This window comes from Anolis sagrei, chromosome 4 (assembly GCF_037176765.1).
Source record: "Anolis sagrei isolate rAnoSag1 chromosome 4, rAnoSag1.mat, whole genome shotgun sequence".
Classification (NCBI taxonomy): domain Eukaryota; kingdom Metazoa; phylum Chordata; class Lepidosauria; order Squamata; family Dactyloidae; genus Anolis; species Anolis sagrei.
Genome location: NC_090024.1, coordinates 113,772,554 through 113,795,704, shown reverse-complemented (window position 1 = coordinate 113,795,704; position 23,151 = coordinate 113,772,554). Strand labels below are relative to the sequence as shown.

Below are 23,151 nucleotides of genomic sequence, written 5' to 3'. Positions count from 1 at the left end.
AATAACATTTCCCGATTAAAATTCTAATTTCAATTAATTGTCAAATTTTGTCACAGTCAAAATCATAGAAAACAAATGCATAAACAAAAGGAAAATTTACACTGCAGTTTCGCACTCATACCCATTAAATATCATTATTTATTTCACCATTAAGTGAGAAGACTTGCAAGCTATTGCTGGGCTGAATCCAGGGATAGTCTTTCAAAGTATAATTGAGGAAGGAATGATACAAGTTTCTGTAAAGCTCAAACATTCTGAAAACTGCCATTTCAAGATTACACTTACAAGCCAGAATGTTAGGAAAAATCTTTTAGCATTAGGCATTTTATTTAACAACTAGATGTACCCACCACATGTTGCAGTGGCCAACCTGCCCTCCCTCTTTCTCTCCTCCTTTCTTTCTCTCCTTCCTTCCTTCCTTCCTTCCTTCCTTCCTTCCTTCCTTCCTTCCCTCTTTTCTTCCTTCCTTCCATTTTTTCTTTCATTCTCTCCTTCCTTCCTTCTCTTCCTCCCCCCTTTTCTTTCCCTTCCTCTTTCTCCTCTTTCTTCCTTCTCTAACTATTCTTGGACCGCAACTCCCAACAGTCCTCCTGATCTATCTATCTATCTATCTATCTATCTATCTACCTATCTATCTATCTATCTATCTATCTCCATCTATTCTATCTATCTGGAGGATTGCTGGGAGTTGCAGTCCAGGAATAGGAAACTTGAAATACGCAGAGACTGGGATGCTCTCAAAGAAATCCAAGGAGAAGAAAGCTATCAGCTTGAAAGCAGTGCATTTGGATTATCCTCCTCTCCTAAAGGGCCTGGTCTAGGGGATGCTGGGAGCTGTAGTCTGGAAGGGAATGTGGATATGCTATTGTGTGTTTTGTTTGCCGGGGAAGTCGTTTTTACGCATGCGCTGTAGCGCTTTTTTTGCTTTTTTTTGCTTTTTAAGTCCCTTCCACTGTGTTTTTCAGTGTTTTTATGAGTGATGATCACTCGTTGGCCTGATAGGTGTATTGTGTCCAAATTTGGTGTCTATTCATGCAGTGGTTCTTGAGTTATGTTAATCCCACAAACAAACATTACATTTTTTATTTATATCGATGCGTTAGTTTAACTAGCTAGATTTCACATCTATCTTATTCTCCTAGGAGGATTTCATCCCTCCTCTCTGGGCTCAGGCATGTCAAGCAGCCCATGGAGAAGGGATAGTAATACCAGCTTCAATAATAATAATAATAATCATCATCATCATCATCATCATCATCATCATCATCATTATCACCATCATCATCTTTATTTATAACCCGCCACCATCTCCCCAAAGGGGACTTGGGGCAGCTAACATGAGGCCAAGCCCAAAATAATACAATATGATTCAAGATAAAATAACAAAAATACATCATAACAAAATATATAAATAACACATAAAATAAACAGATATATGAGATAAAAGGTTAAAAGGTTAAAACCCTGAGTGAGATAAGGATGAAAGTGCATTTGTAAGAGAGGAAGTCCTGAAGGGAGGAACAATTGAGTTTGGCCTTATAGGGGGAAATGGGAAGGTGATTTTATCTAAGGGCAACTATAGGTGGAACAACTTGATGGGTTGAGTGGTCACTCCCCGAAGGCACATCGAAACAGCCAGGTTTTTAGATCTTTCTTGAAAGCAGTTAGGGTTGGGTATTGCGTTTCAAAAGCAGGGGGCCACAGTGGCCTTCTTTCTCGTTCCCACAAGTCGAGCCTGTGAAAGAGGAAAGGGTGAGAGAAGGGCCTCTCGAGAGGATCAGAGGGATCGTGTAGATTTATGGTAGGAGATGCAGTCACAAAGGTAGGTGGGTCCCAAATCGTTTAGGGCTTTATAGGTGATGACCTGCACCTTGAATTGGGACCTGAAGATAAACTGCAGCCAACAGAGCTCCTTAAACTCCTTGCTTTCATCCTATTTAGCCCTTAAAAATAGAGACAAAGCCTGGAATCACTTGAGGTGTCATTGGGATGCCTCAGGTATAAAATAAGACAGGTCTCGTGTTTTGGGTCTGTCTGGAAGGGCCAAATAACCCCCAAATAACAGCTGGCCTGAAAGAAGAAGGTTTCAGATAGTAAGGTTTCAGATAGTAAGGTAGTCAGATTTTGATTGAAGACTAGGTCCACCTAATGACTTCTGGTTTTATAATTTTCTTGTGCTGAGCAGCACCAGAATAAAGACACTTTGTTACTTGTTCTTATGGATTTTTTTGCCTTTCAGTAGTTTCACAACTCCACCGGCCAATTTGCAGCTATCTACAGGAGGGCCAATTTGCAATAGTCCGCAATTTACAAAAGAAAAAAACATGAGGAATTGTTTAAATAAAAAAGAAGGTAACTGCCATGTGATCAGCCAATTCCTTAGATAACAGGGAAAATTTTGCCCTGAAATTTTAATGAATTTATCTCTTTTTGTTCATTTAGTCATGTATCTATATAGAGCAATATTTAGAGATATCTGATTTCTGCCACAATATATGTCAGTGTTAGAGAATCAGCTCCTGATTTGTTTGGCTTTACAAGCAGAAAGGATATGCTGGTTAATACTGATTTGAATCTGAAGAGGAGTTTTTGGCAACAAATTGTGTTACAGCTGGTAAATTTGGAGTTTGGATTATTTATGGGATATGAGAAATGTGTACACTAGGCTTGGGCGGTTTTGTTCGTTAATTTTGTAATTCGTTATTAATTCGTATTTAAATTAGCTTACGATCCAATATTGAGCCATGCAGGAATAGTGTGAGGAGTAAATTAGATTCAAAACAATTTTTTCAATTTATTTCGTAATTATTTTGTTATTATTTCGTAATTATTTCAAAATTATTTCGTAATTATTTCGTAATTATTTTTGCATGTCTGGTGCAAGTTTTATAGTTGTTGTTTGTTTTATCATACCAACAGTCAACAACAGAGGGAAAGGGAAGCTTCAGAAGTTCCCCCTGTCCCATTTGGAGGTTTTTTTAGCATATTGCGCAATCGCGTCCGCCATTAACGAATCGATTCGTAATTTTACGAAATTTCGTATATTTCGAAATTTTTAAAAGGAAAATTTCGGAATTATTAAAAAAAACGAAACGCAAGTGCCCCCTAAAAACAAAACGAGTTTAGAATCAAATTTTTCCATGGTTACCCAACCCTCGTGTACACTGCACATACACATTCTAGAAGGGAGTTTGCTTCTGAACGGTTTGGATAACTGCATTTCTGTGTACAAACCCACATGGTCTCTTCGTTCATCTGGAGAGACCCTGCTCTTGCTCCCGCCTCCCTCGCAGGCGCGATTGCTGGGGACAAGGGAGAGGGCCTTTTCAGTGATGCCCCCAGACTCTGGAACTCACTTCCCAGGGATATCAGGCATGCCCCAACAATGGCGGTCTTTAGGAGAAGCCTGAAAATGTGGCTGTTCCAGTGTGCCTTCCCAGAATAAGGAAATAATTCCCAGCAAAATGTCCTCAAATGCACTTTAACTTGGCTTGGATTACACTCCCCTCATTTCTTTAAAGCCCTCCTATTAGATATATCCTATCTTGTTCATGCCCAGCGTTTATTTTTTTAACTTTTGACTATTACATCTGGCCCGGCCATAGGTTTTTTAATCCTTGCATGTTAATGTTTATATGTGATTTATTTAACTGTATTGTTATTTTTTGTTTATTGCTTTCTTGTTTATTGATGTGTTGTTGGGCTTGGCCTCAAATAAGCCGCTCCGAGTCCCTTGGGGAGATGGAGGTGGGGTATAAATAAAGTATTATTATTATTATTATTATTATTATTATTATTTGGGATATTTTGGTTATTCAGCAGAATGGAGAGAAGTAAATTTTGAAGTATAATAAATGTAGTAAATATTTCTGTGCATACTACTATACTTCAGAATGAATTGTAAGTCTTGCAAATGGAAGGACTACCAAAGCAAGGTGTGCCCATTCTATTGAGAGTCCTGGGAGTTACAATATGGCTGTCTCAACAAGCGACAAATCCAAATCATTTATTTTTCATTCCGAAAGATACAGTTACTTATCTTATTACACAAACAATTATATAAGTAGTATTCTAAAGAAACTCATTTGCAATCTTCTAAAAAAAGAAAAAGAAAAGAAGTTCGCTGAAAATTACTCCAAAATAGCAACCCAAAGCATGAAAGCCTTCGACAATACACAGAAGCATGTTGTTTTGAACATGCTGAAATGCATGCACCTCACACAGTCAGGCACCCCTTGTATATAGGATGGTGATTTGGAAAGTGGATGTGTAGGTATAAGAAGCCTCTTTCACTAATTTAGATAAGCGAATGTGATTTTCCAGGTAACTTACTTCACAGGGAGGATATTGATGTTGTTCCAATGCTTCCCTTTCTATGGGCCCTTCCAGAAAGTCCCTATATCCCAGGATTGGATCCCAGATTTTATGCTTTAAACTGGATTATATGAGTCCACACTGCCTGATAATCTGGGTTAAACAGAAAACCTGGGATAAGATCCTGAGGTATAGGATCTCAACCCATGTCACCTGGAAGTTGAGGAGAAACAGAAGATGGATGGATAGAGGCAGGTAGAAAGAGTATGACATACTTCTAATAGCATCTGAGGAAAAAAAGGCTATGACAATGGACCTCATCACCACTTTTCGTCCACTGCCATGAGCTTTAGAGAAGCAATGGTTAGGGCCATAATCTTGGAAGACCAAGGCATAGGAGCTATCTTCCTCCACACCCTTGACTGGATATTATTCCCAAACTATCAGAATAGAGATTAACAAAAAGTTATTGGGAGGTCACTGGATGGTGGACACTTGGAAACTTCATCAATTGGTTTGCTTTTCAGTGACCAAGGGAGGGACCAAGGCCCACTGATGTCACAAGTAGGGCCAAGAGCACATCAGGTAATCACAACCTTTTTGTTCAGCATACAGTAGCCTAGATTCTAGGACAGTGGTTCTCAACCTGTGGGTCCCCAGATGTTTTAGCCTTCAACTCCCAGAAATCCTAACAGCTGGTAAACTGGCTGGGATTTCTGGGAGCTGTAGGCCAAAACACCTGGAGACTCACAGGTTGAGAACCACTGTTCTAGGGACTACTTTGCTAATCCCCTCTGAAGACAATGTATTTATTTATTTATTTATTTACAGCGTTTATATTCCGCCCTTCTCACCCCGCAGGGGACTCAAGGCGGATTACAGTGTACACATATATGGCAAACATTCAATGCCAATTTTTGACATACAAACATATACAGTCATACACAGAGGCTATTTAACTTTTTCTGGCCACCAGGGGAGCTGTCGCTTTCAACATCCATCTGCAACGCTGATGAAGGACTTCCGCATTCCCCGCATGCTTCCCCGCTGGAATGCTTTGCTGAAGTCTTCTTTATGGCCTCATAAATTAGTTAATTTAGCCTCCTCACACTTTAAGGTGGTACCTAATTTTCCTACTTGACAGATGCAACTGTCTTTCGGGTTGCAAAGGCCGACAACAGGCTACACACAATTGGTTGGAAACCCACTCCAACCCAGGCTGGATTCGAACTCATAACATTTTGGTCAGAGGGATCTTTAATGCAGCTGACACTCAGCCAGCTGCGCCACAATTCTGGTGTAGTCTCAGTTTAAGGACCATTGCAGCAAGTGATGCTTAGAAAGAAATGTTATAGGTAGCCAAATATGGGTCATTCAACATGCAGATAAATTTTAGCTTCATGCATCTTTTTGTGATGCATGGGTAGATATCTTTGGCATGCCGCTTGTGCCCACACCTCAGTCATTATTTTTCAGAAGCATTTCTTTACCCCCATGATTACTGAAAACAGATCACTTACTTGATCGCTGGTTTTTGATGAAAAATAGTTTTAGCCTTTCTTTAAATGTATTTTCATTCATGTAGAATTCAACTTCTACCCTAAAAAGGAAAAAAGAGTACATGTTAATCCATTTGTTAAATGAAACAAATAATTATGCACAATAGAATATCTGGTATTTATAAATGTATATGTTTTTCCCAAAATACACAAGTACTTTCATACATGTTTATAGTATCAGGGAAGGAAGGTATCCCTTGCAACCATGATTCAGTGAACTATAAATTGCAGTATGTTTTAATGTCCTATGCTAGATATATCACAGTTTTATCCTGCACAGTATAATGCATACACTAAAATATTTAAGTTTATCACAAGAACAGTTAGTTTCTGAGCAATTCATTCCACAGCAACCTAGCAAGTACTGTAATGCATAGCAGAGAATCCAAGGACTGGGCAGTAGAACAGATCAGCAAGAAGAAGAGGAAGAGGAAGAGGAAGAGGAAGAGGAAGAGGAAGAAGAAGAAGAAGAAGAAGAAGAAGAAGAAGAAGAAGAAGAACTTTATTTTTCTACCCCGCCTCCATCTCCCTGAAGGGACTCGGGGCGGCTTACATGGGGCCAAGCCCAGGGAACATACAATTAAAAGCAAAGCAAAACAAAATACAATTTACAAATAAAAAACAACATAATAATAGACAAGCATCAAGTAACAGACACATCAGAAGATTCTGCATATTTCCCAACTTTTTTCATGCATTCAAAAGTTTGGAAAGGTTTTCAGACCAAGTAAAAAGTATAGTCTAAAAATGGTTGTATACTTGTGTAGCATCAAGCAACAAAAAAAAAACTAATTTGAAAAAGGGGGGGGGAGGCCTATATACGAGCTGATTAAAGAGTAATTGCTTCAATAAGGTGGATGAAAATGCATAATAGCATAGGAAATATGAAAACAGAGCAATTTAACAGGATAAGAAACAATTCAGTTAGACTTACAAAATCGGAATAGTAATGTAATAAAGGAAATTCAGGTTGAATGATAATTTGGTCGCGATATAGGTCGTATGTCAAGGGTGTCGTCAGTCAAATGCACAACGAAATATGCTTTTAATTCCTTATGGAATGTGGGTAGGGAGGGAGCCAGCCTGATCTCCCTGTGGAGAGAGTTCCAGAGGCGAGGGGCCACCACCGAGAATGCCCTTTCTCTCATCCCCACCAATCGCGCCTGAGACAGGGGCGGGAGAATGAGAAGAGCATCAGAATCAGCTACAGCATACAACCAGGTGTCTACTTGTAGAAAAACAGCTCTGTACAAAAATGGTATAAACTCAGTTTTACCATGGTTGTGCTGGTACGGCTGTACCAGGAGCTCCAACTTCCTTGTCTTTCTTTGAGTATTTGCATGTATTCCAAAGTTCCATGCTGTAGTGAAATCATACCTTTGCTTCGTAGGCTGCAGCCTGGGAGTCAGTGAGCAGGCCTCCATGTTGGGAGGGTAGCTCAGGATAGCTGACATTTTGGTAAGGCAGAGAGGCAAGGGGAGGAGTCAGCTAACTCCTGATTGGCTCAAACCCCTAGGGGAGGAGTTGAAGGAGTGTGTAAAAAAGCTGTACTTTCTGTCAGAGGGGAGAAGAATTATTTGATCTAGAAGAGAGATGGTTTTGATCTAAAAGAGAGAAGAGGGATTTGATCTGAAAGAGATAGGATTAGGATTTTCAGGCAGGGAGAAGAGAGTTTCTGAGTGAGTTAGAATTAGACTGGGAGGGAATAATAGAGGGCAAGTGCTTCAGGGTACTTTGGCTTGGACAGTCAAAGAGAAGGCTTGTTGACTTGTATTTGGAGAGAATACAAGTGGGTTTATTTCCCTACAGTGCAGAGTAGTCTAGAAGGAACCTAGTTACTCTCGCAGACAGCCAGGGCGGCTGGTCTGAGAAACACACTGTTACTTGTTATAGAATAGTGTGAGGAATGTAACTCACATCAAAGAAAAGTTACTCTTTCTTAAGCAACCATTTATTTTATAAGTCTGTGCCTCAGAAACCAACTACGCATATGTACCACTCAGTAATGAGTTGTCTGTTTCAAATATTTCAATAAACCTGTTCTCTAGTTTACTTTTAATCTGCCTCAGCCTTGTTTTGTCATTTAAAGCTAGTTCCAGTCAGCCTCTATATCTCTGCAGTTCAGTCACAGGAAAGGGAGCTAAAAAGAAGAACCGGTGTATAGGGACATTTTACCTCAAGTATATCATCTAGTTAATTCCTCAACCAGTGATTTGGGGTGGTGGCAGCAAACCTACCATATACACACACCTTTCTCTCTCATCACTTGTAACACCCTTGCATATTCCTGTCACAAAGGAGCAATAAGAGACCCCGATCTCTTAACCCCCTTTACATGCATTTTGCAATAAGGTGGCTTCCCTTGGTTTGCAGCCACCTGCCTATCGTCTTTTCAAGCTTCCAAACTTTTCAAGCTTCCAAAGACATATAGGAAAATCTTTAGGGCCTCTCACTCGAGGCACCCCGTCTTCCCGCTGGGCACAAAGAGCACGTCCTATTCAAAAGCCAATTCCTATAGGCCCAGCATGTGACAGCACAATGGTGTTAATATTTGTACTTTCAATACTGACATGGTTTAATGTCATCACATATTGAATATTGAAAATTTAACTTCAAAAAGAAAATGTCAAGCAAGGGCATGAAGGCGTACAAGTGCACAGACCTAGAATATTAACTAAAAAGAAAATGCTGTTATAATTAGATTCACACAGTTTTGAGCTGCATACCTGTATTTTCAAAACGAAAATCACAGCACTTGTAGCATGAAAGAACAGCATGTTAACAGTAAGAGGTCATGCATTGTTAATGAGGGGAGAAAGTGTAGGAGCTAATCATTTTGCTTTAAACTCCTATTATGAATGGCTTTGATGACCTAATAGTGCCCTGTGTTGTTCTGCTTCCTATTCCTTAACAACCCTAACTGCCTAGTAGACTGGCATTCCTTTGTGATGGTTTCCATGACAAAAAGGAAAAAGGGTTTCCAAAAGCACTTCACTAGTTTCATGTTCCAACACTCTTTCAAACTTCACTGACAGGTTGGCAGGTTCCTTGGTTTCTGGTTCTGCAATATCAAAGTAGTCCCTAAAAAGCTAGAGCAAAAAGTCTAGAAAAAAAAATGCAAAAATCAGATGACAGTTAGAAACCAGTGTGGAGGTATAAGCCTAAAGCCTAATCTGCACCTCTTGAACCAATTGGCAATTCCAGAATGTGCCACACACGATACTCCATACTGCCCCAGATTTTTGCAATATGTTCTTCTTTTGCAATATGTAGCTAAAATGCACATGCAATATTAATGGCAAAAAATGTGCAAATACTGTATATTAGGTTCTTGCGGGTTTTTTCGGGCTATAGGGCCATGTTCTAGAGGCATTTCTCCTGACGTTTCGCCTGCATCTATGGCAAGCATCCTCAGAGGTAGTGAGGTCTGTTGGAATTAGGACAATGGGTTTATATATCTGTGGAATGTCTGGGGTGGGGCAAAGAGCTCTTCTCTGCTGGCGCTAGGTGTGCATGTTTCAACTGACCACCTTCATTAGCATTTGAAGGCCTGGCTGAGCCTGGGAAAATCTTTTGTTGAGAGGTGTTAAGATGTGCCTGGTTGTTTCCTCTCTGTTGTTTTGCTGTTGTAATTTTAGAGTTTTTTTAATACTGGTAGCCAGATTTTGTTCATTTTTATGGTCTCTTCCTTTCTGTTGAAATTGTCCACATGCTTGTGGATTTCAATGGCTTCTCTGTGTAGTCTGACATGGTGGTTGTTGGTGTGGTCCAGCATTTCTGTGTTCTCAGATAATATGCTGTGTCCAGGCTGGTTCACCAGATGCTCTGCTATGGCTGACTTCTCTGGCTGAAGTAGTCTGCACTGCCTTTCATGTTCCTGGATTCTTGTTTGGGCAATGCTGCATTTGGTAGTCCCTATGTAGACTTGTCCACAGCTGCATGGTATACGGTAGACTCCTGCAGAGGTGAGAGGATCTCTCTTGTCCTTTGCTGAACGTAGCATTTGTTGGATTTTCTTGGTGGGTGTGTAGATTGTTTGTATGTATATTGCTGGAAATTAGGCACAAAAACATAATGCATAAGGGAAAACAAAATGTGTTTTTACAGAGAAAGTGACTGATATTCATTTGGTAAGAAACTGAAGGATTTAAATAAATTCAAGAAAAAATATGCTACCTAAAATGCATTGAAAATGTGAATGTGCCTTGTAGCTGAGACAATACAGTTTCTTCTAATTGACATCCAGCACTACTTTAAGCAGAAAGGCATGACACCTCCGATATGCAAAACTACAGTTGGCCGTCCATGGTTTTGGTTTCTGAATATCTGATTATTTGTAGATTTGATTAAAATATTCTCTTGGTGCAATTTTTACAAGAAACTGATCATAGGGTCATACTGAAGGATCTACAGCTCCATAGAGAAGCATTTTCTCTAGGAATCTCTAGATTCTTCAGCTGAAGCTAAGTATAGAGTCATGCTGGGGGACACTGAAATTCTTAGAGAGGTGTGACCGACCGTCTGTGCAGGATTCCAAACTTTGCACTTCAACAACACAACCATTCAATGTTAAGATTCTCACCAAAATGAAACTGTGGAGGAGAGTCTACTGAACAAGCCAGTACCTGCCGCATACCAGTACTGCCATCTGTTGAGGAGTTACGAAGATGAAGGCAATACTTTTCATTCAACCCTCGTATTTTCTTTAAAAACCACAAGGGGGTTCTGGGAATTGAAGTCCCAAGCACACAGCACAAGAGGATAGGAGAATGGACAACCAGGCTGCTTACTGGCTGAGAAAAAATTGGGAAACACAGGGATAGAAAAACCTCAACTCCCATCATGCCCTGGGAGGGAACACTGGCTCTTTCAATGCCCACACTGCCCAAAGTGCTGTTGGGAAAGTGAGTTCCCATTTTCCTCAAGTGGGCATTGAGGGGTGAGCTTCTGGAAGGGATGGAGGAGGCTGCCAGGGAGGAAAGAAAGGGAGAAGCCACAGCTTGTCTGATATACAAGCTGCCACAATCTACCTCCGCCTCAGTTAGAGTGTTGCTCAACCTCACTAACCCAAAAAATCTGGTTGCTGTGATCCATATCAGCCAAGGCTTCAGTTGCCCCCCCCCTCCCCAAAACTAGGCTCGTTTTCATGCACTTGGAAGCCAAATCCACCAAATACATGGAATCTGGAATACTAAAATGTTATTGTGCACACTCCTACTGGTTTCTACAGTTTGAAGGCACTCTCTTGCAAGGCACTGTGAAAGAGGTGGCTTGGAGAATCATCTCTCCCACTTCCCCGAACATCCCTGAGGAAAGTGTCACTATTCATATTTTATGTTGGGTTGCGACCAGGTGGAGAACTTCCACTTGATTCAGCCGAAGAACTAAATGTAGCTGGTTGGGTGTTAGCTAAATACAAAATGAGGGCAATGGGAGTACAGTATGTAGAACCTCTACACTGTCATGTTAAGAAATCTAAAGTAGAACTGTACGAACAGATACACGGTCTGTCAACACCTTCCTTATCAATCAACATAACCTGCCACCAAAGTTTGGACCCAAAATGTTAGCACATTAAAGCATTTGACGAAAGATTAATCTTGTTAAAAGCATGTTTACACATCTATTTGTGAAACCTCTAAGAAAGAAGTTCTTCTTAAGTGATTTATGCAACCTACAGGACTCTCATCCTTGGCACATTCTCTTCCCTTCTATACTATTTTTGTCACAGTACGGGCAATTTCTCACAGATCAAACAGAACACTGCTCTCAAAGAGGATGCTATTATACTCAGGTCCTACTGTGGGCTTCTCCGTGTGCATTTTTTGATGATGTATTCATATTCACAAAACTTTGTGAGCAAACTGGACAAATGATTTTGAACATACTCAAACATTTCTCAACAAACTGGTATCACTACTGCTTCATTGAATAGATTTTATTTAAAGTGGAAGCATTGCACAGGACGTTCACATCTTTTTGTTCAACAATCCTGTAGTTATGTGTTTGCTGTCTGTGAATGCTTTGCTTAAGGAATGGGGAGACAATTTTGCACAGTGCTGTCTTTTATTAGATGGAGTTACATTTTTAAAAAGTTTGTCTTCTTGTTCTGTTGATCAGGCAGAAAAATCAAACAGGTTTAACCTATTTCCTCAATGTAGCAACATATCCTTGACATAAAGGATGAGAAAAAAATGTACATATTACATCTCTACTGAGTCAGGTTTGCAACTCTTAAATGTGGTGTAACACATACTGGGGCCAGAGAATTAGATAAAGAGAAATTGGCCCAACGAGCAAATAGTTCTAAATGCTATTCTCTGACAGTTTGAGATGATTTCTGCCCTAAAGTATATAGTGAATTTTAATAGTTGTTGAACTTCATCATCCTTTACCACTAACTATATTGAGTGATGGTAGCTGCAGTCCAACAATTTCTGGAATTGCACACACACACACATGCACACACACAAACACTGTACCAGTTGTAGAATTCACAGCAAACATAAGAGTGTTTTAACTGCCATGCTGGCCACATGACCTTGGAGGTGTTTACGAACAATGCTGGCTCTTCAGCTTAGAAATGGAGATGAGCACCAACCCCCAGAGTCGGACACGACTGAACTAAATGTCAAGAGACAACTTTTACCTTGTTTACTAGGCCTGGGTAACAACGGAAAAATTTGTTTCTAAAATCGATTCGTTTTTTGGGGGTTTTTGCGTTTCGATATTTAAAAGAATTCCGAAATTTTTCTTTTAAAAAGTTCGATATTTACGAAATTTCGTAAATGTTAAAAATTACGAAACATTAACGAAACAAATACGAAACAATAACGAATCGATTCGTTAATGGCGGACGCAACCGTGCAATACGTTAAAAAACCTCCAAATGGGACAGGGGGAACTTCTGAAGCTTCCCTCTCCCTCTGTTGTTGACTGTTGGTGTGATATTATAATTTTTTTCACTAATTAAACAAAAAACAACTATAAAACTTGCCCCAGACATGCGGAAATAATAACGAAACGACCTCAAACCGATAACGAAACGAATACATAACGAATCCGAAGCATTTACGAAACGAATTTAAAAATTCATTTCATTTTTAAGTTGCTCCAGAATGGTTCGTTATTGCTTCATTATAAAAAAAATAACGAATTTTTAATGAATTACGAATTAACGAAACGAAACCGCCCAGCCCTATTGTTTACCACTCATTTAGGGCTAGAAAGGCACAGTGTGCAAACGCCTTGATATGGGCTAAAGACTGGGCAAAATTGGAGAAAAAGAGGCTACTAATATTAGAGGGAATAGAATTAAGGGAAGGTTGGCATACATATATTTGGTATAAAGGAAATAAAAATGAAAAAAATGGTAATCATTTTATAAGATCGTCAATTTTGAAGGGTTGGGAAAAATACAAAAATAACTTATATAAGAGCACATCTTTGTGGGTATCGCCTCTGGAAGCTGGTCAAAGATGTTGTATGGGGTGGCATAAATGGTCAAAATATAAGTATACATTAAAAAAAGAAGGAGAAATGATCTTAAAATCACAACAGGAACTAAACACAGCAAACCAAAAAATTTCCTGGCTACAATACTGGACAATTACAGAAAAATACAAAAATGACAAGAAGATAGGTTTCAACCAGGAAAAAAACTTTTGAGACAATATAATGGACTCGGAAAAGAAATGAATAACAAAGATATATAAAAAAACTATTAGAATGGAAGTTGGAAACAAAAGGGGAAAACTTTATAGAAAAAGATAGGATGAAAATATTAGGAGAACCATTAAACAAGAAGAATGGGGAAAAATTTGGAAGGTAAAACTTAAATACTGTTATGCAATTGATCTAAGGGAGAACTGGGTAAAGACAGCCTACCGTTGGTACATGACACCAAAAAAGTTAGGGAAAAGCTATAACAATACCAGCACAAGCTGCTGGAAGTGTAAAGGAAGGATCGTATTTTCATCTATGGTGGACCTGTGACAAAGTTAAAGGATACTGGAAAGGAGTACAGAAAGAACTTCAAGAAATTCTACAGATAAAGATTCAGTGGAAGGCAGAACTATTCCTATTAGGAATTCATGATCTGGAACTAGAAAAAAAACCGGACAAACATAGAACATGGCCATATAGCCCGAAAAAACCCACAAGAACTGAGTGATTCCAGCCATGAAAGCCTTCGACAATACATTGGACAAACTTCTGTTTTTAATGGCAACAGCAGCAAGGATATGTTAAGCCAGAAAATGGAAACAAATAGAATTACCAGATGAAAATGAGAGACTAGCAAATATATTAGAGATAAAGAATATGGACAGACTTACCTTTCTCATATCAAGAAGTAAAGGAATAAATTTGCATGAGACAAACTGGGAAAAGGTTACAGAATACTTTAGACAAAAAAGCAAAAAGATTTTGATCTAGTTAAGGAAGAAAGGAGGAAAAGGAAAAATGAAGAGCAAAAATATGAGAGGAGAGGAGAAATAGAGGACGAGGGGAAGGGAGGAAGAAAAAAGAATTACAGATCTCCGGAAGACACCAGGAAGTCTAACAATTCTTTTTTTTCTTTTTTTAAAATCTATTTCCTGATTCTGTTTATATTATTATTATTATTATTATTATTATTATTATTATTATTATTTCGTTTTTTTCCTTTCTCTCTTTTTCTAATTTAAAATACATCTATATTTTAATGGAAATTCAAAACTCAATAAAGATTATTTAAAAAGAAAGAAAGAAAGAAAGGCACAGTGTGCCTCTCTCTGCTTAAAAAAAATTAAAATTTTAAACATTATCTTGTTTTGTTTATATTTCAATTTTGTCTCCCTAGGTCTTAGTTGTGAAATTGTACATGTATTATGTTTACAGTTTAAGCTTTGATAATATGTTATTATTTTTGATGTAAATGTAGATTTGTTTTTGGGATTTGAGGGGTTGGTCATTTTTGTCTTTGTTCAGCTTCTTACAGCATTGAATGTTTGCCGAAATCTGTTGGAAACAGTCAGCTTTTCCAGTTATTTGTCTTCAGTCCTGCTGTTGCCTAGGATTGCAACATCGACAATCCATACTTGGTTTTTTAACACAATCGTGAGTTCAGGAGTATTGTGCTCCAAAACTCTGTCTGAATTCAGAAGTCTCAGCGTAGTTTAACGTGTTCATTTTCTGTAACTTTTTCAGGCTTGTTATCCCACCGGTTCTTTGACACAGACAGATGGTATTTGTGGCACAAGTTCCAATGAATCATCTGAGAAACAGTGTTATGCCTCTGCTTGTAGTCTGTCTGTGCGATCTTCTAGCAGCAGCTTGAAGATGTGATCTATCGTTTCGTCTGCTTCCTTGTGAGTCTACTCTTGGGATCTGTCATCTACTTTTCAGTTCTGGCTTTGATGGCATTTGTTCTAATTGCCTCGTCTCCTTTTGCAAAGTTCAATTTCTGAGCCTCTCAATTTTTCCCAGGAACTATCCATGGAGAGCCTGTTTTTCCCAGTTTTCTCTTCTGCTCTCCATGATATTTTTACTGCAATTATTATTGTTGTTGTTGTTGTTGTTGTTGCTGTTGTTGTTGTTGTTATTGTTATTATTATTGGGCCTGGTCGGTATAACCAGTGAGGAAAGGGGAATCCGAGTGTAATCTATTTTTTAAAGAACTATGAATTGCTCTTCCCCACTCTAAAGCTATAAAATCAGCAGTGCTTCCTAAAATACATTTATCTCAGAAGCCTTACAATTTTACCTACAGCAAAACCTAGATTTTGTTCCTGCTTTCTACCATCAGGAATTTCTTTTTTGCCCATTCTTCTAACATGTCACATATCAACTACCTCATTCATATTCTGATGGTGTAATTTTCTTCAAAAACATTTTTAGGCTAAGCCATCTATTCTAATCCTGAATTGTCAGTTTCTTTATCACAGCCTGTCTGAACTCTGGCTTTTGGAAAACCATCATTTTTTGGAATTAACACCAAGTCCCCTGGCAGGATTCTGTACAAATGTGTATAACAATAGGGAAATTGTGTACAATACCAAATATATTTACAGTGGGTTCTATTCTACTTTTTCCAAACTCCCCAAGTGAGCGCCCCAAGCGAGCTGTCACTATCCACCCCTAAAGTTCTCATACTCAGCCAAAAAAAATGAAAAAAAGTGTGTTGTCAAAGGCTTTCATGGTCGGAATCACTGGGTTGCTGTGAGTTTTCCGGGCTGTATGGCCATGTTCCAGAAGAATTCTCTCCTGATGTTTGTCTAACAGACAATAATGACCCAACACTTCTAATCTGAAAAGCCTGCTCAAAAACACCATCAGTTATGGCTACCTCTTATTCCTCAAAAAAGTTATCAAAAAAAAGCAAGGGTTCACATTGAATCGGATAGAAATAACTCACAAGAAAGGAAAACATTTGAGTAATGATATCCTAGTTAGAAATGGGCTCCTCCCATAGATTATAACAAAACTTTTTAAGAAAATCATATTCACACATTATTTATATGGCCAAGTAGGCAGGGCCGTAGCCAGAATTTTTTTTGGGAGGGGTTGAAAATTTCACGCGGGTGGGGGGGTGGGGGGTAAAACCTGCCTCCTAGCTCACGCTGAAGCAAAGAGCACAGCATAGGGCAGAGCAGCCTTCCATAGCCTGCAACTCCTCCCCTGTCAACCACCTCCACCAAGTCTGGCCTCCTTAATGAGAACATTCAATACACACACACCCAACTTGGTTGCTTCACTACATCGGCTATTGCTGCAAGTAATGACAGTGTGAATAAATTGTCAATATTTGCCTGAGATAGTGCTTGCAGTTCTGGAGGGACTCTTAATTTTTTGCATCTCATAGACTTAGCATGGGGATTTGGTTAACCAGTTAAAATTCGTGAGTAAACCAGGTTTTTAAAAAAAAATCTGAAACATTTCGGGGGGGGGGGGGTTGAACCCCTAACCCCCCCCCCCTCGCTACAGGCCTGACAGTAGGAATATCCTCCATCTCCTCCACAGTGAATTATGGTTGGAGAACCTACCCCCGTCTGGAGATTTCCTATATGATTTGGAATGCCAGAAAATGGAAATTTGTGCATTAAATCTTTGCACAGAAAGTGATGGAATTGATAAGGAATAAAACAATTCTTAGGCAGGCATATTGATTTATAGATCTTCAGCCTAGAAATAATGAAAAATGAAGGTCAATTGCTTTGGGATTTAATAAGTTGAGAAAAACTGCCACAAAGAAGTATTCACAAAAACAGAGAAACTGAAATGTGTTCCCAAATTATATTTGGGCCACATCACAGGAGACTGGAAGCACATGCAAGGAATGTTATCACACCTTGTCAAACTGGTCTAAAGTGTGATCACCTATTTAGCTGATCACGCCTTGTCAAACTGCTCTATAGACATTGGTAATAGTTTGGATTTAGAAAAAGCAGCTAAACCTGATGGAACAAACAACTGCTCTGTCAACTGGGATAGGGAAAAGGGGAAGGAGGACAAAGTTGACTGACAACTTGTACTTGCATTACTGAAGGGGGTAGTCACAATACCATACATGATGCCTGTCAAAAGGAGAAGACAGCCAGCATGATGTATTGCTTTGAGTGTTGAACAAGGGCACTGGGAAACCAGGGTTCAAATCCATGCCCAGCCATGAAAACTCACTAAATGTTTATGGGCAAGTCACACTCTCTCAGGGTTTAAGGAAGCACCAGTCCTAGGACCCTTTCTTTTTTTTCCCTTCAAGGGAACCTGGGTTTCAGCAGTGGGGTTAAGGAAGCAGACACAGCTTGTGTAAGAGACTTCACAGATTTTTCAATTCTGACTGGCTCAACAGACAGGGCTCACAGGGAAACCCCATGCAAACAGCATGTGATAGCCTCTTTGATGTTGAATAGGGGAGGAGGAACCGACCACTCCGAATCCATGCACAAGCCTATCAGTTGTGTTCTGTCGCGCGCTGGGCTTGAAATGAATTGCTTTTAAAACAGGACGTGCAACTTTAGCCCAGCGGGAAGCCGGGGGCCTGAAGAGAAATTCGTAAGGATTTTCACCATAAACAGTCTTTAGAGGACTTGTGAAATATAACAAAGTCTTTTATTGGTGAACAATCAACAGAAACTTCGTTTGTCTTCAAAGGGTTAAACAAATGCTTCCAGGCTTTTGTGCAACTGGTGGCTTCTAACTGTTACTTTTACTCTAAAGGAAAATCCCTTTCCAAACTTCTCCCAGGCTAACTGTGATCCTAAACCTAACTGATGTGGATCCACTACCAGATTGAACTGCGTCTCAAAACCGAGTGGATCTACCAGTAGGCCTGTAGTCACTTAGCTGGAGTTCTTGATGTTTAAAGCTGTTATTCCCTCCGAAATTCCTCGGGGCTGTAAGGCTCCCTGGAAACCTTTGGGAGTCCTTTTGCTCTTAAGACTGTTCTCCCCCGGGAGGTCTTAAAGGTTGAAGCCTTTGTACAGGAGAAAGTCTGTACACATCCTGTACATTGACTTTCCTAGCTGAGACTGACTGAAAATGGCTCCCTTCCCTTCTCAATTGACCTGAACAGGGGGCAGAACCAAACTTAACAATGATGGACAGGGGGACTGCCCTATAATTGCAAACTTTAACAAGAAGCCACCCTTCTGCAGAATCCCAAGCCTTGGGCTGCAAGTAAACACTTAATACAAGGCAAATGAAGTGGGAGCTTCTGGTACAGCTGTACCAGCACAAGTTGCTTTAGGGCTTTAAAAACACAGTTACAGTGATACTTTGGGTTAAGAGTTTAATTTGTTCCATGACCGAGCTCCTAACTCAAATTGGTTGTATCTCAAATGCATTGAAATGCCATTAATCGCTTCTGCCCCCTCTTTTATGTTATGTGTTTTTAAATAAGAAAACGTACTTTATAAACAACAAACAATGCATAAATTCACTCGGAACAATAAAAAAGGAAGAACAACTTTAAAATGGTAGGAGCGCAAGGTTGTAGCATGGAAGTACATTTAAGGCAAGAAAATGTGTTTTCGCCATTCACATGGAACAACCATAAAAGAAAGATCAACTTTAAAATGGCCGAAGCACAAAGTTGTGGCAAGGAAGCACAAAGAGAAGAGGCAGAGGCATCATTTTCTTCATTCTGTACTAATTCCAGTTAATTCCCTCCCTCTCTTGATCTCATTCATATTGTACTCATTCTCTCTTTCTTTTGCTCTCTCTTGCTCTTTCTCTCTCTTCATGAAGCCAAACATACCAGAAATAAAGCCACACAAAAAATCAACAAACTCAAAGTTCCTCAAAGCAGAAAAGAGCAAAATGGAGAGCCCTCTCCCAAGCGGACAAGAATACAAAGCACTGAGACACGAGGCACAGAGATTGCTCCCTTGAAGCCCTAAAGCCCTGTACAATTGTGCTAGCACTTCCTCTCATGTTTATGTTCCTTCTTGTGCTTGAGCTCCGCCTGGAGCTAGCACTTGCTCTGGTGCTAGTGCTTAACTCAAGTCACTATTTGTATGTCAAAGTGAAACCCGGGCTGAGCACCGTCTCTTAACTCAAGTGTTCTTAAGTTAGGATGCATTTAAGTTGGGGTTCCTCTGTACTACATGGCATAGAAGGGATGCTGTAGTAATAGATTTCAACAGTGCCTGGAGGTTGCACTAGGTGACTTTCCATTTCTATCATTCTAATGTTTTCACATAAAACAATTTCCTGCTGAATGTTGTTTTTGTCAAGTGCTTGAAGTGGCTGATTTTCTTTTTGTCAAGGCAGATTGTTGACAAGAAATAGTCAGTAGATAGTCTTTCAGTCTTTGAAAATACACGTCTCCTTTCAGCTAACTTACAGTCTAAGAATCCTTAATGCTCAGTGTTTTTGAATAGAATTCACAAAAAGATATTGGTGAAAAGGCGATATTGACATTAAGGAAGAATCTCCCTAAAGTATTATAACCACTTCAAAATACAAATTGGGCTCTTGAAAAGAACACATACAACATAGTTTTGTGATAAGCAACACACACAAATCCATACACACATCAATACAGTCATTTTTTGAGGATTTTTCACTGTAATGTTGATTCATTGTGAGAGATCCTGACCTTAGACTCCAGCATCATTCCTCTGTAACCACAAAAACAATGATGATGCAAAGTCTAGGTCCATTTATTCTCACCCTCTGGGAATACAGTATTACAGGAAATTCATGGATATCCAGAGATCTCTTGCCACAATCAGATACTTCAGAATAAACTTTCAAGAGAAGGAAAACAATATAAATTGCCTAAAATAAATTGAAGATTCATCTGAGTGAAAAGTGATATAACAAAAACAGGGAAGTCATTCTGCATCATGAGGACTGCCAGTAACAGACTGGGGTGAGCATTTATGTTTTATAGACAAGTCCTTAGTTAGTTTGTTTATTTATTTATGGCATTTGTAGTCCACCTTTCTCAGAGTTACGGCGACTCAAGACGACTCACCATTTTGTGGCTAACACAAGTACTGAGCACTATGTGTGAAGAAATCTAGGTAGACACCCTTTCCTGAAAAAAAATTGTCCCAAGATGAACTGAACCACCTAAACTGGGCTCTACAGGCCAATGGATACTCCACCTCAGATATCCGAAGAGCTGCAAGACCAAGAACAAGCCATGAGAGTAAAGACAAACATCCATCCAGAGGAAAAGTGTTCTTGCCATACATCAAAGGAACCACTGACCGCATAGGGAAGCTGATGAGGAAACACAACATACAAACTATCTACAGACCCACCAAGAAAATCCAACAAATGCTTTGTTCAGCAAAGGACAAGAGGGATCCTCTCACTTCTGCAGGAGTCTACCATATACCATGCAGCTGTGGACAAGTCTACATAGGGACCACCAAACGCAGCATTGCCCAAACACGAATCAAGGAACATGAAAGGCACTGCAGACTACTTCAACCAGAGAAGTCAGCCATAGCAGAGCACCTGATGAACCAACCTGGACACAGCATATTATTCGAGAACACAGAAATGCTGGACCACTCCAACAACCACCATGTCAGACTACACAGAGAAGCCATTGAAATCCACAAGCATGTGGACAATTTCAACAGAAAGGAAGAGACCATGAAAATGAACAAAATCTGGCTACCAGTATTAAAAATTCTAAAATTAGAACAGCCCAACAACAGAGAGGAAACAAACAAGGACATCTAATCACCTCTCAACAAAAGATTGCTCCAGACACTGCCAGGCAATCAAATGCTAATCAAGGTGGTCAGCTGAAACATTCACACCTAGCTCCAGCAGACAAGAGTCCTTTGTCTCACTCTGGTCATTCCACAGATATATAAACCTTTTTTCCTAGTTCCAACAGACCTCACTACCTCTGAGGATGCTTGCCATAGATACAGGCGAAACGTCAGGGTGAAATACCTCTAGAACATGGCCATATAGCCCGAAAAAACCTACAACAACCCAGTGATTCTGGCCATAAAAGCCTTCGACAATACAATATGTCCCTTTGTTTTAGATAAATTCTAAAACGTTCTTCTTCATGATTCTGTCAAAGGATTCCAAATTCAGAAGAATCTATACTGGAGGTGGGGTTTATTATAGGAAGAACTCAAGCAGCCTTGCTCTTTCTGGAGACCCTTTGCCGAAAATCACTACCTAATCTATGGTATCTGAAGTCACTGTCAGAGCCCTGGAATCTGGGATTTTGGCCAGAGAATCTCATTTAGCTTATTTTTCTTGCTTGGCTCTGTCTTAAAAAGGACCTTAGTCAGCTTCTCTTTCTTCTTTTCTTTTCTTTTTTCTTTTAATTGCACTGCTCTAGCTGGAAGAATTCCCTAGTTTCTCCCAACTTCAGTGGACCGAAGAGAGCTATTTTATTTATTTCTTAAATGTATCATTTGGAGAGTACCTTGCCTTCACACTGTAGTTTCCCAAAGCTGCCTTCCTCTTTCTCTGGGGTACCTGTGTTACAGTAAGTCGTAGCAGGATCAAGTGTGTGTGGGTGTGTTAAAGAAAAACCTTATGTTAATTATTATGTGCAGCTGGTAATGTAGGTCAGCCAGCATGTTTGGGCCACACACGGTGGGGTATAACTGTATGGATTTTAGAATACAGTTAGGAGAAGCAATATGCTGCTCTGAAGGGAATGCAAAATGCTGTAATGCTACTATGCTCTAACAGTGATGCTCTTTGCTATTACTGCTATGCTCTAACAGTGATGCTCTATAGCTATTTACTCAAGGGTTATGTTTTGCTCTCTCATTTGAATTAATATGATAGTAATAGTAATTTTATTGATTAGCCCTTAGGCCATATCACAATAAGAAACAGAACAACAAGGCCTGACAAGACCTGATCACACTCCACGTAGAAAGGTAAAATAAGACACTTATAATAATACAGTAAATACATATGATAAGACATGATAAAACTGATAAACTGATCAAGCTGAGTATATACATCATATTTCATTATCACCCCTACAATTTACCCCAATCGGCCCTACATATGTGGTTCTCAGACGTATTGTTTTGCTTAAGTACAGAGCTGATTTATACGTTATTTTTGGGTCTTGGCCACACATAAAATATGTTGTTCTGATGTGAGAATCCCAATACATTGTCCGTTTGATATATGGACCAAGGTGGAAGTCTCTCACCTTTTGATACAATTTGCAATCAAACAATATGTGTGTTATATCCTCAATTTCAGGTGCCCCGCAGATACAACTCCATTCATTATAAGGGATGCTGTTAAATCTCCCGGAATTAATATGAAGAAGCCTTATTCTGTTTTACTTGCAAGGACTATGTGAGTTTGTTTATTTATTTATTTACTGTATTAGTAGACTGCCTTTCTCAGCCTGTCGGCAGCTCAAGGCGGTTTCCAACAAAACAGTATATACAGCAGGGGTCCTCAAACTTTTTAAACCGGGGCCAGGTCACAGTCCCTCAAACTGTTGGAGGGCCGGATTATAATTTGAAAGAAAAATTAATGAATTCCTATGTGCACTGCACATATCTTATTTGTAGTGCAAAAAACACTTAAAAACAATACAATAATTAAAATGAAGAACAATTTAACAAATATAAACTTATTAGTATTTTAATGGGAAATGTGGGCCTGCTTTTGGCTGATGAGATAGGATTGTTGTTGTTGTTGTTGTTGTTGTTGTGTGCTTTCAAGTCATTTCAGACTTAGGTTGACCCTGAGCGAGGGCCGGGTAAATGACCTTGGAGGGCCGCATCCGGCCCCCGGGCCTTAGTTTGAGGACCCCTGATATACAGTATCATAA

The 23,151-nt window shown here is 39.5% G+C and overlaps 1 protein-coding gene across 2 annotated transcripts in view; it reads right to left on the bottom strand.

Annotated features, from left to right (window-relative positions):
* Positions 1 to 23,151, bottom strand: part of KCNT2 (potassium sodium-activated channel subfamily T member 2) — a 349,979-nt gene that overhangs the window by 211,678 nt on the left and 115,150 nt on the right. For both annotated transcript variants that reach the window (XM_067467600.1, XM_067467601.1), the window contains exon 2: positions 5,835 to 5,914. In XM_067467600.1, coding sequence (XP_067323701.1) covers positions 5,835 to 5,914 — 80 coding nt within the window. The remainder of the gene's footprint in view (positions 1 to 5,834; positions 5,915 to 23,151) is intronic.